Below are 13,346 nucleotides of genomic sequence, written 5' to 3'. Positions count from 1 at the left end.
GATGCTTTGAAATGGTTTTACTCGTTTTGGCGTGCTGCAAAATTAGAGGATTTTTTTTTATTAGCCAGAGGCTTTAAGAGGATTTAAGTGGCTGAATAAATGTATTGAAGCGTTTTAATTGAGATTGAATGGCATTTGGACTGTGTGTTTGTAGTGTTTTGTAAAACTGAATGAAATTTGGGCTTTCTGTTATGAAGTTCACTGGAAAGAAGCTTTCTTTTTTCCTGATGAAATGTCAGGCTGTATTCATAATGCTTTCAAGTTCGTTGGCAATTCGTACCGCCGATATGAAATCCGATAATGTTGAACAGGTTCTTATAATTTTAATTTATGACTTATGAGTTGCACTGTTACTACATCGTACTTGTAGAATCCTAAGTCTAATTCAACATCGAGTGCGACAGTGGCGCCGGTTTACACACGACAGGACCGGGATGCAAATTCCAGCCGGACCACTCTACCTTAATGTCGACTGACTATCCAACTGCGTAGTATCGGCAAGTCTAGCAAACCATTCGATGCCCTGTGTGATCTAAAAAAGAAGGTCGTTAAGAGCAAAAACTAGCAAGCTATAGAAGAGTGAAGAAAAATTCGTATTACTAACCAGCACTTAACTTGGAGCAAAACTTAAGGTTCGCTCATGCGGAGCTTAATAAAGTTGAAAATGAAACTTAACTTGAAAAGTACAATTTTCCTCAATTTTTTTAGTGATAATCGAAAAAAACACATTTTCCAACCATTGACGCGTGAAAAACTAGTGTCAGAGAGAATATAAAAAAAAAATCGTTAACTAGCGTTAAATCAGCACAATCTGTTCATGCGTCTACTGTTACGTTTTTTAACTTCTTCAGAGCTTTTGACTTCTTGTCTCATCATCCATAAAGCTACCTCCCCAAGGTTATACGTTTTATCCCTTCTCCAACACCCTTTTGGAGCAAACTGATCGTCAACTTTGCAACTGGTGTGCAAAAGTAATTTGGTATTTCACAGGCAAATTTTCCAAATGATGTACTTTGCAGTGCAAGTAAAAGGAGTGAAAAATAAAGTTTCGTTTCCGTTCTGTGCAACCGTTGGCTTGTGGTAATGTTGCCCAGGTCAACGTGGAGCTAGAGCAGGGCAGGTTGGGTTAGTTTTTGCCCAACTTCCCAACGGTCGGTACCGGCTGGATGCGCTGCGAAGTGCGGTAGAAGTACACTGAAGGGTGAAAAATTAATTATTCACAGCACTATTAAACTATTATCAAGCGGAGTGAAAATTATTTTCGCTTCAGGACAATTTACCCACCCGGGATGTGGCTTGTTGGGAGTATTTTTTTGATGCGAGTTGTTGTTGGACGTCCCTGTTACTGTTGGATGCTTGTGTCTCGGTCGTTTATGGTGGTGCTTTATTTCTGTGGTTGTGGTAGAACGAAAATCTTTACCTTTTGTTTCGCCACTAGGTAGTACCACAGAAAAGATTTCTCCTAAGGGAAAATAGCTTTCGTAGCTGTGACAAACCTGTTGCAATCATTCAAGGGCGTGGATTTGTGCATTTTTAAGAATGTAAAAAAATCTAATTAGTGTTGTAAATAGCATTTACTCGCTTCTCAACAAACACTACCTTATTTGACGATCATTTGAAGCTAGCAAGGCTTTTCACTACCTACCGAATGATCGGTATTGGGTAATGTAATTTCCGAATTTCGTAGAAATTTAGTGCGCATTGCAACTCGCTAGATTATCAGCCACGTTTCCACCATTTAACCCATCTTCTGCTTCAAGAAATTCAATTAAGATCTACCAAACATCTCGATGGCTTTGCAGTGAACCTCGTGCCATCACTGGGAACAGAGCTATGGGTAAATCCGTGGTGCACACGTACCTCGAACCTGCCACAAGGAAAGGTGTGGTTCGAGAAAAGAATGTAAATATTGTGTTAGGATTTCCTCTTTCAATTTGCATCGATTTCTGAGGTAGGAATATATTTACCGAAAGGTTTTGATTACTTTTCGATGAGACCAGCGATAGCTGTTGGTGGTTTTCCGTGACTATGTGCGCAATGTTGAGATGGGTGTGGATGGGATGCTTAGCATTTAGTGAAGATAAAATTTGAATAAGCACCTGCTAATAGGGTTATCATCGGGAAACAGCCTTTGCCGTTTTAGATCAAGATTGGTGAAAAGGCAAAACTTTGTAAGATCCTTTTCGATTTTACGACCCCTATCCGATAACGAATTCGGTGTGTTGTGTAAGTAATTTTTTAGAGGATGAGTTTCACGGTGTAGAAGATAAAAAGGTTCAATATCATGAGCTTATTTTGGCTTTTGTTGGAGCTATATTTATAAAAAAAGGCCAGTTTTAATACTTTTGAAACACAAAATTGTGTTAGTTCTATCATTGTAATTGAATTTCAAGTGAAGAAGGAGCATTGGTTTAATAAAATTAAAGAAAAATGATATGTTGAAAATCAACTTGATGAAGTTAAGGTACCCGGGAACGTTGTCTAATGGGTACAGCTGTCAGCATAGTGTTAAGAATGTTGCTCTTGGAGCCAACACGGTTACGCTTAACGTATGCAACATCGTACTGAAATTGCTGCTGAATTTCAATCTGGCGTGGCACTGTTCTCGTTTGCAAAACGCTCTCCCGATACATTCAAGGGTAAACGAACGATGCCAGGAAACGGACGTTTCGGTCTGTAGAACCATACCCGAGCATGAGGACAAACCAATGCAGAAGGATTCTCTTTCACAAAGTGAAAGCTTTGTGACTTGCGGCTATGATTTGCCCGTTTGGGCTGAAACGCGTGAAACGCCAGGGACACCGTTCTGCACTACAACTCATGATGCGTTTCAGCTTTGCTCCTTTTTTTTTTACAAATACTTTCGCAAAAGAATCGACTTCATGTAGATCCGTATTCAACGACTGGACGAAGAATGCATTCATCGGGATCGGTCGGGATCCGGTGGTCCATCTTGTCGACGTTAACAAATGGACGTCACGGTGGTGTGGATACCCCAGTTGGAAGATTCCATTCTTCAACTGGCTGACGGTCTGCAAACCTGAAACCTGCCGAGTTCCCGGGTAAAGCAATCTTCGTGTATCGAATTCGTAACGTGCCTGCATTTTTTTTTTGTGTGATGTATGATGACAGCATCGAAATCCGATTAAATTACGCTCCTTCTGCGTCCGGTTCGCGTTCCGATGTTGTTTGTGGAAACGTGCTGGACATTTGTGTGGCAGGGCGCACTTTTGGACCGTTTCGTTGGTGGGTAGCGCAGCTTGACGCAAAAGCGACAATCACCCGATACTGATCGAGAAACGGTCATGAAGCTTTCCGCAAGGAAGATGAAAGTTTCCACCTGGCGGAAGTTTTGCGACACAGCTGGCAGAGCTGTGTGAAATTCCCATACGCATTCGTTGGGGGACTATTGAAGCATTGGAATTCATTTCATTGATGGGGGCACGTGAATGGATGGTTCTCTTTGATCAATTCATGGCGATTGTTGTGTGGATAGATTATTTTCATAACGAAATTGCAAACACAATTTTCGCTTGGATTTTTTTTTGGTTTTATATAAAAATGTAATAACTTGTTGATAGTCAAGCGCTGCACAATTTTTTACAATCGATTTACTTGCAATCTTACGCATTATATTTAGCATCAGCATTGTTAAAAGAAGCAGATTTTTAATTAATTATAATAATTGTAGTAAAGTAATTCCGAAGTCATAATCCCATATTTCTAAAGAAAGAACGCATTGTAAAGTGTATCAAAATTTTAGCAACGCTATCTTTGTTCTCTTCCCATCCATCTACAGGAAGTACAAGTGCTGAAAGCGCTTGTGCTCGGTGAAGAAGAGCGAGGACAGAGCCAATATCAGGTGATGTGCTTCGTGACCAAATTCCAGAAAGGAGATTTCATCACTGCCGATGCGATGGTAAAACTACGACAGGTAAGGAATATCAATTTTCTTTCTTCTTTCACGACTAACAAAAAAAAAAAAAAGAATTCAACCTTCGTCCTCGCTAGAGGAGAGCTCTCTGTGGTATGGGCCTTATTTTAGACGCGAGTTCAGAATGTCTTCACTGTGTCACGTTATCGAGAAGACGCTTGATCGGCGCTGGCAAACGAACATGTTCCAAGCGTGACGGGAGTGTGTTCTTTTCTTTTGAAAATAGAGCGAAGAAGAACACCATTTGGCACTGTGGAATCGGTTCGCCTCGTGTTTGTGTTAGCTTCACCCCAATTGGAGAACTGGGGTTAGGTGCCCCCTGCCTCCGATTCTCTTCGTGAGAGTAATCCGTGTCGTTCCTGGCGGAGTAATTTCCTGTGACAATCACTTCCGTTACAGCCGTCGTTTTTGCTTCCGTTTGGATAGAAGTGCAAATGCTGTAGGGTCTGATGTAGGTGAAGACATGTGTCAAGTCAAATTGAGACCTGGAGCTGCAGACGTACGTGAGTTGTCGCGTTATAAAAGTATATTTCGGGCCAATTATTTTCGGCGGAGAGACGCAAACTGCTGTCCCAAGAGGTATTGACATATTGGTAAAGTGATTGAGTTGGCACAAGCAAGATAAGTTTCTATTGACGTTGTTTGGTATGCTTTTTCCCATTTTTATTGGCGTCGATATTTACTATAATAACACTATTTCCCATGGACTTTTCCTTTTTGCGGTTCAATATCACATTGTTGGTACATATCTTTTGTTAAAATTGTTTAATAATTCTTTTCCTGTGCTTGATCAAAACTTTCGTGAGAATATCCTGAAGTATGTGTTTGCACTCGATGATGGGTTTCGGTATTAAACGCCTCGGTGAGTAAATTGAATTTCTGCGCCTCAAGAAAAGCATGGTATTCGATGAATTTTCCATGGCGCACCGAGAACTGCTCTGCTTTATCGTCCGCCGTACGCTGCAAAGAAACCCTATTAAAACTGATACAAAGGTTAAGTTCAGTGTATGCGAGAGAGAACGCCTTTGGGAAGAAAGTTTGCGACAACAGCTTTCGGATCTTGTCTGCTTCTTCGCAAAACTTCCAACAAAAGCAACCAGTGCTCTCGGTTGAGCCAAACGTGTGACTTATTAGAAAAGTTTCTGACATAAAATGAACTTCCGGATGTATTATTTTCGCGTTTCTTTCTTTCTCCTTTTCTAGTTATGCATTTTTAAAATGCTTTTTGCTTTTCGCCATCCTTGACTTACAGTCGCCTAGATCGGAGGCGGGTCAGGGATGGTACGGAAGCACCAGCTATCGGAAGTAATCATTCAATATTAATTTTGCTTTCTGGTATTAAGTTAGAAAGAGGAAATTATGATGATGGAAAAAATGTAATCGTGATGATAGACTGTGTGCTGAGCGTTATTTGATTAAAATTCCAAACTATGGAGGCGTTTTCTAGAAGGAGGTGTAACATTATATTACGTATAGTTGGAAATGATCTGGCCTATTCTTGCTTATATACAACAATGCATGCTTTCCGGATCTGCCCTAGCATTTGATGTTTCATAATGAAATAAGTGAATTAGTACAAAGAGATAGTTACAAAGTAAATTAAGCATGAAAAAGATTTGGTTTAAATTAAAAAAATGATGTTGAAAATGATTTCAAATGATGTTGGACTTATGATTAGTACAAGCCTGCCCCAAGTTCGTTCGCCTTAAACTCCATGTGCTGAGATAGAAGTTTAAACCAGACGACCATATTAAAGCACAATTAAACAAGGATCATTGACCGCCATAGCATTACCATTGCTTCTACAAAAATACTCGAAAAGGCCCCCCTGTGCAGTTGTGGTTTAATGAATTCCTTCATTGATTCGAATTTAATGCAGAGCAAACGGACCTGAACGACTGTGCTTACTTGTTTGTTTTTGTGCCTCTTAGCGAATCGACTACATTTAAATACAAAATCACCATAATCGCAAACAGTCGAAGAACTTTACTGTTCCCCCTCCGCTAGGGCACAATTGAAAATAATTTATGCTTTTTCACAACGGTCGCTGCGGCACTGCTCGCTCACGTGTTCTCGCTGTCAGATGCTGGGTCTGCGTAGTACAGGAACAAACACAGTGCTGGTCATCGGTCGGTCACATTGAATTGCATTTGCTTTCGGTGCGAGATTTATTCACTTTTCCATTGCTTTGCATCGTTGCAGAAAAATCCCAGCACAATCCGAACACCGGAAGAGGACCGAGGGAAGGAGAACTACACGATGACGGGCTGGGTACTGCTGGACCGTGCCATGCCAATTTCACGTCACGTGGCACCATTCTGTGTGGAAGCACAGGAGGCCACGTACGTGCGCGACGTCGATCTGAAGGCGTGGGCCGAACTGCCAGGTAAGAATCACGTGTAAATTCGAGGATATGCAAGATGTTATTTTTTATTATTTGTATCAGTATCACGTTTTCTGAGAAGAACAAAATATATCGACAGCAAAGTCAACGATGATTTGGAACATGTTGCTCTACTATAATTGGAGAATGGAACCAAATTGTTGGTGCATCACTTTTTTAAGAAATGAATGTTATTCTGTGTGTTTGTTGTGTTAAATATTTTTTAGGAAAGTTCATTTAGCACATTGTGTCTATTTTCATGAAATTCAGCTTATCCTAGAATCCTTTTCTTGATAAAAAACTTTATCCCATGAATAGCTACTTGGTGTATAACAGACCAGATGAAGGATTCTCGAAAACCCGGTTTATTTGCGTCACAATCATTATTTCTACAAATTGTTTATTTAATATTGCATCATCACTTCAGCTGGCGAAACATACTCTGCATTTACACTGTTGGTAATCGATACAATCCTGGAGTTGAGCAGATTTTCGCTCTCTGAAAATTCGGATTCGGAGCGTTCGTGTACAACAATGTAGAACAACAAAAAATGAAGAGCTTCCGATTTCCATCTCGTTGACAATCAGCCCCGAGCCAAGCATTGTGACCCACCAGCATGATGACGGTGGTGATGATGATGACGATGACGACAAAAATCACAAACTGGAAATATTTAAATTGGAATTTTATTTAGTTTCACCGGTGGACGAAACTCAACTCCGCAAGGACACTAGCGCGCACTGGACGCCTGAATCGTTTGGCTGCGTGTAGCGTTGAAAATGGAGACCCCTGTCTGCACCGGAGCAGAACGTGCCGCACGCCGCACGTTCGCCGAAACCGAAAACGCTATTATCCTTCTACGTGGATAACCCCTTTTTTACAACGATTTACAACGTACTCTCTTGGCTGTGCGTTCTTTCCCGTTTGACCTGTGCGATGCTTGCCAGAGCCCCCCATTGTACAGTGGATTGGAGCCAAACGGGGAGGTAGGGTTGGGCGATGGGTTTCCATTTCTGAAAAGAGCTTTTCCACTTGAGAGGTCAGTTCAAACAGTGGGTTCCTGGGTGCGAGTGGTTTTTTGTGCCAGCTTCTTTCGGCTGTTCATCCTGTTTCTCGTTATCCTGTCGGTGTGGTAGTTGATTTAAGGAGTTTTTTTTTTTGTGTGTTGCTGTTTGTATTCTTCTGTTGCTGTTGTTGTCCTTGCTGGTTGGACCTTTTCCCGCATTTCCGTTGGGTCGGATTTGGGGTTTGTCTAGCGTTTATTTTGTCATTACCAGACCGATCCGATGGCGGTTGGTCAGATCCGAGGGTCAACGCGACGCGTGAGTGGAGCTTACGCCAATTTTACGTTATGGTAGAACCTTCTTAGCTGCGGGTAATTACTGAAGTGTGGCATATTTGCAGCGCGTGCGAGGTGAATTATCCCCGGACTGTTGAAGAGTATGTTTATTTTGTGAATTCGCTGCCATGCAAATGCTTGAGGTGGTTTTCGTTGGGAAGTTTCTAAGTAAATTGTATGAATAATAGATTGTGAGGTTATATTTCACTGAAAAAATATAGTTTAAGCTCCTTGCGAAAGGAAGTTTAAGTGCGTTTTAGTTGTATAATAACTTTTAATCAAAATTACCCTACTCTGTGTATATATTTTTCTTGGCTTAACGACCTAGTAGGTCACGCCGGTCATCGAAATGGCTTACTGGACTTGAAGATATCTCGTAGTTGGATAGTCAGTCTTCATGGGATGGCATTTAAACCACGGTCCTGCCGTGCGAAAAACGTCGCTTTAGTCGTCCCACCACCGGACCGCCACTGTTTTGTTGTGATGAGATCAAAAGTAATCTGACTAATGTTTAGTGTCTTATGTCAATTATTGTACAATCACGAATTTGGAGAATTTATAAGTCATTACAATCTTTATCTGCATAAACAAAGGCTTTAGTGACCTCGTACTAATTTTGCCAACTACATCCCTAACGTTAAAATTTATCACACAATCAAATAACTTAAAACGGTCGGAAACGATTGGTTGGGGAAGCTTAGAATTATTCTTTTCAAATCCCACGGAAATGTATATAGTTTCACGAAAAAAATGTAATCATAACAGTCGTCTCAACGTCTGCAATAAATGCCTCCCAGCTAGATTGGTCTGTTCTCGTGTTGGCTGGCGTTTCTGGCAAAACTCAATATACTAGGATACACTTCAAATTTCCGTTTATCATATTTTATGAGCATTTTCAGTGTCCTTTCTTCCGGAGGCGGTTTTCGGCTGCGGGTGCACTGTGGGAAAAGCCATCGATGTGTTAGGTTGAAATTATTACAAAAGCATGTTTGACGTTAGCTGAATATGAAAATATTATCTTGGTTTAATTTTATCTACTTTTGCTGACGTATATTTTTATTCCAAAAAAGTTTGAAAATTAATTTTAATATTGAAGATATACTTTTTATTGGATTGTAACAGACAATAGCCAATAACCAAAAAAATAGTGAAAATATAATGTCCACAGCGATATTATAACGCCATAGTCCATAGGCCTTTCCCGTTACCGCAACTCTGTACTTCTGATCCGTCGGCTATAGGCCGGCTTTTTCCCGAGAGTGGCCCTGGTTTGAACATCAAAGCATCAGCACAGCTCGGTAGCTGTTAGATCTTTCCGGCTCGGCACAATTTTCCCAGCCACCAAGCGAACGCATCCAGCATCATTAATGCTGCTCCATCCATCCATTGATCGAACGATCGATCGAGCTAATAAACTGCCTACCGATTCCAATTCATCCAGCACACATACACACAGCACACCTATACACGCACAGATACGTAACACGCTCACTTGAAACCACTTTTAAAAGGTAATAATTTATTTATTTTATACCCACAGTTTATGAAATTTATTGATTCGTTGTATCGTCCTTTTATTGCTATTCGTACCGTAGACTCCTAGCACCCGACCGACCCGACCCCCCGGCTTCCCCGGCTTCTTTCCCGGATTTCGGGCCGCTTTACTCGGTCCGACCGTTAGATCTGCTAGGACATTTGCGCTCCAATTTCCTGGTACCGTTCACATTTGTGTGCCGGTTGCACACGAATGAATTGAATGTACGTTTTATTTCTTCCGTGTCGTGCATGTTGCTGGGGAGTTTCGTTTAAAGCAAAGGATGCGAGTTTTCCGGTGTCCTTTCGTTTCCGATCTTGGAAGAAATAAAATAACTTTTATTTCGTAGTATCTTCTGCGGTGCTATTATGACACTGTTTTTTTTTTTTTTGTCAGCAAGGCCATCGTATCTTTGTTATGCTTTGAAATTTTATGTAGTGCATACATGCTTGCGGGGATAAAAACAAGTTTATGTGTGCTAGGGAATCAGTTTCCGACCGCACGACAAGATTATGCTGTACACTTGATGCAGACACACCACACCAAGACGAGCTAAATAGCTTCAAGCTAGGAACGATCGAAAAGAGTAAATCATAAAACTAATATCAAATTAGTACGTTCCAGCAGCAGCAAATGTCAATCATCGTTGTTCTGGCAGGCGTATCTCCATGGGATCTTCTCTTTCTATCGAAGCACACATTCATAGGTGTCATCAGAACAAGCTGCACACCGAGTTTTGCCATTTTTCGCCGCAGGCAGATTTCGAATCAAGCTGCACGATTCGATTTTTACGTTCAAAACAGTATCGAGAATGGACAAATTTACTTAAAAAAAGAATCGTAAACACAATTTGTGAGCTTGAAAAATAGGATCCAGAAAGGAGAGAAATCGCTTCCGGTATGCTGGGGTCTGTATCGTCATCAAAACCCTGCGGGCAGGGAAGTTATTCGCCGAGCAGTTGATTGTCAATTGTTGCTCGAAAGGAAAAGGAAAAAATAGGATGTGTGGAAGTTGATTGTGGTGTATGTGTAGGTGCCTTATTTGGGGTGTTTTGTTGGGCTATTCTACAACAAATAGCGATGTATAAATAGAACAAATTTATAAGTTGCATTTTCTTTCGTTCTGCCCATTTACATTGAAGGTGGTGGTGGGTTTCCTTGGAATTCTTCATGTGGAAGTGTTGTACGGTGCAAATTTGCCCGCAATAAATCATAATGGCAGCTCATCAAGCATGATTGATTACATTTTTACAATTGAAGGTTACTGTATCAAAACCTAGAGAAATAGAGCGAAATGGTTTTCTTTTATATGGTCGAAATGGTTTGCACATATTCTGGTAGTGGAGCTTTTGATTTCTTACCTTGAATAATTAAACCAAACAACAACGTTTCGTTCGTTAGTTCTCGAATATCGTACCCTTGCCCATTTAGCTTGATGAATGTTTGTCATCGGTCATGTAGGATGCCAATAGTTGAGGGTCAAGCATTAGTATTCGTCCTATCGTAAAGCAGCATATTCCACAGGTTCCTTGTGACGATTGACGTTCGTTGTGATACCGTTGGACACCTTTGTTAAAAATTCATTCTTACACACACACAAGGAGACCTGTTGGTGAGAATGCACAAAAAGCACAACCGAACTCTCCCGAACCGGGTATTCTCCTTCACCACAAAAGGTGACCGTGTCCCGATGAACCCTTGAGCGGGTGGGATATAATGTTTCCTTCTCCCATGTCCGGCAACCCTTACACCGTTAAGCTGACAGTAATGGTCGTCGCCGGTAAATGGTTGTGCTATCGATTTCTAATCCCGGCTCCATAATTGATTAGCCCGAAAATGGAGGGTCAAACTGTTCTGCGCTCCTCGGCACCGCAGTGTAAAGATGATGTTCTTCATACCCCTCATGCCTTTCCGGATTGGCCTCATCACATTCCCTGAAAAGGCACTTTGGAAGACGAGTTGGCTCGCACACGGCTACAAAGGAAGCATGCTTTCAATCGGTGTTTGGACGGAAAGCTGAGCCCGACCACCACCGTGGAAGGCAACACGTAATGGAGATTTATAGGAAAGGCACTACAAAGGCAGGGAAGAAATCCGTAAAGCTATTCAAGATGGCCACCATGTTTTCTTCGGGTTCATTGCTTCTCGGGCTCGCCGTTGGGAAGACTGCTATACATTATGCAGTACTGAGAAAATGACAGCTGTACGTCGCGCGGCTGTATTGGCAGGATCGCATGTGCGAGCCTAATCTTGCGCCCGACCGATCAGCGACGACGACGATGGTGGATCGATTGAGTGATTTCCGTCCCGGCTGGTACCGCCAAACATAATGAGATGTAAGCCACATATTCAAGGTATCAGGTATTCCCCCGCACCGCAGACGGTCACCCAATGGTGTGAGTGAAACTCTATTAATGAAGCTATTTTCGGGCCGGGGTTGGTTACGGGCTTCGCTCACTTTTGGGTTGTGGCCCACTACACGCGGCAGCATTACGTGCCATGCGATTCGCGTGTTAAGTGCAAAAGTTGTTCTCACGTATGCATGCACAAGTTGTTTCTTGGTGTGACAGCGCGTTCCATGCATACGGTGGGCTTATGCAGAATTCAGTGCGCAAACATGTCACCACGAATGTGGCTTGTAAATATAGCTTCCGGTAGGCTTATGTTAAAGCAAATACATGGTTCCTGGACGGATGGCTGAAATATCGATCAGAATAATTATTTATGAAGGAATTCCAGGCCAGTCTGGTGGTTAAGGAGACAATGGCGCCTGTGTTCACAAGGTTCAAGTCCAATTCGAAGCGTTCCCCCTATAGTGAGAACTGATTATACAACTATTTGGTATCGGCAAGTCTAGTAAGCCATTAGATGACCGGAGTATTCTTTAATTGAATCCTTAAAACCTTTCAAACCTATCAAAAAGCATCTGTCAATCTAGCAAAATCAAGTCACACAAAGTGACTTCGGGTAATCAAACACAGTACAGTCAGTTACTTTGTTCCTTACAGACAAAACCGAATGGCCAATGACCGTTAGTAAGCCTAATGAAAAGCACCTTTCCCACCATCATGAAAGTACATCATGGGAGCTTTAAAGAAGGTAGAACCTTCCCATGTGTCCAAGCGCGCTTTATATACGATATATCATTAGCCTTTACCAATGCGGACGATAGTTTCCTGTGGAAGTTGTTTCATTTCCTACTCGAGCGGCTACATTGTAGCCGACCAATGCGGGATAAAGCCCGCACTCGCCTTAGGGATTAATTTGAAGTGGCAACAACCTCTACATGTGGCCTACAGAAAGAAGCATGCGATGGTGTGCCGGTTAGATCCGGCTGTTTTATTACGATTCCATTTTCAATTACTACATGGTTCGATTGCTTTTTTTCTCTCTCCCTCTCTCTCTCTCGACCTCCACACTGTAGGATCATCGATTTCGATACTGGAATCGGCGGTGAAGTTGTTCCCGTCGGCAAACACCGTAACGGCTCCATCGCGTTGCAGCGACGTCAGCGCCATCTGGGCACCGTGCATCTGCACGTTGGAGATGTGCATCGGCTGGTACCCTTGTGGGTTGAAGTATTGTAAAGGTAAGCCGGAGAATGCGTTACAGAACAACGGTGGTGGTAGCTATCGGTGCGGGATCAAAACCTGTCGCAAGTGCCATCAGTACTCGTACTACGTACGCGAGAAGCAGCAGTGTCTGTGGGATGAATGACCGAAAATGGGCCATCGGTGCCCTCAGCAACCTTCAGCAACAGCAGTAGCAACAGCAGCAACAACATCAACAACAACATCAACAACAACAACACCATCGCAAACATCACAAATGACCCAGAGCTCTTGTGCTGGGATAGGTTCGTGCATTGACGGAAGAGGCCAGCACAATTACGGAAACGGTGGAAGTTCCTGGAGCAGCAAACACTTGCAGACACGTCCAGGGTGGAGTACAACACGCAAACCAGACCGAGTGGTACTACAGCGTCATCGAGCACTACCAACGCTCCGTGCACCTTCGGCTATCGATTACGGTAATCGCCACCAATATCGGGAACATCGAATAGAGCATCAACAGAAACGCTGGTCCGGTGCCGATTACACCAGCTCACCGCAGCGGCCAGCAGCATCCTGGTGGTTATCGTTGGATCTGCTGTTAA

The 13,346-nt window shown here is 42.4% G+C and overlaps 1 protein-coding gene across 1 annotated transcript in view; it reads left to right on the top strand.

Annotated features, from left to right (window-relative positions):
- Positions 1 to 13,002, top strand: part of LOC126565224 (out at first protein) — a 47,319-nt gene extending 34,317 nt beyond the window's left edge. Inside the window, exons 3-5 of the mRNA XM_050222381.1 lie at positions 3,800 to 3,934; positions 6,137 to 6,320; positions 12,615 to 13,002. Of these exons, the coding sequence (XP_050078338.1) occupies positions 3,800 to 3,934; positions 6,137 to 6,320; positions 12,615 to 12,907 (612 nt within the window). The 3' untranslated portion in view covers positions 12,908 to 13,002. The remainder of the gene's footprint in view (positions 1 to 3,799; positions 3,935 to 6,136; positions 6,321 to 12,614) is intronic.
- Positions 13,003 to 13,346: the final 344 nt, after the last annotated feature.

Source organism: Anopheles maculipalpis, chromosome 3RL, assembly GCF_943734695.1.
Source record: "Anopheles maculipalpis chromosome 3RL, idAnoMacuDA_375_x, whole genome shotgun sequence".
NCBI classification, from domain to species: domain Eukaryota; kingdom Metazoa; phylum Arthropoda; class Insecta; order Diptera; family Culicidae; genus Anopheles; species Anopheles maculipalpis.
The sequence above is the reverse complement of the archived record's forward strand: the minus strand, read 5'-3'. Positions and strand labels throughout refer to the sequence as shown.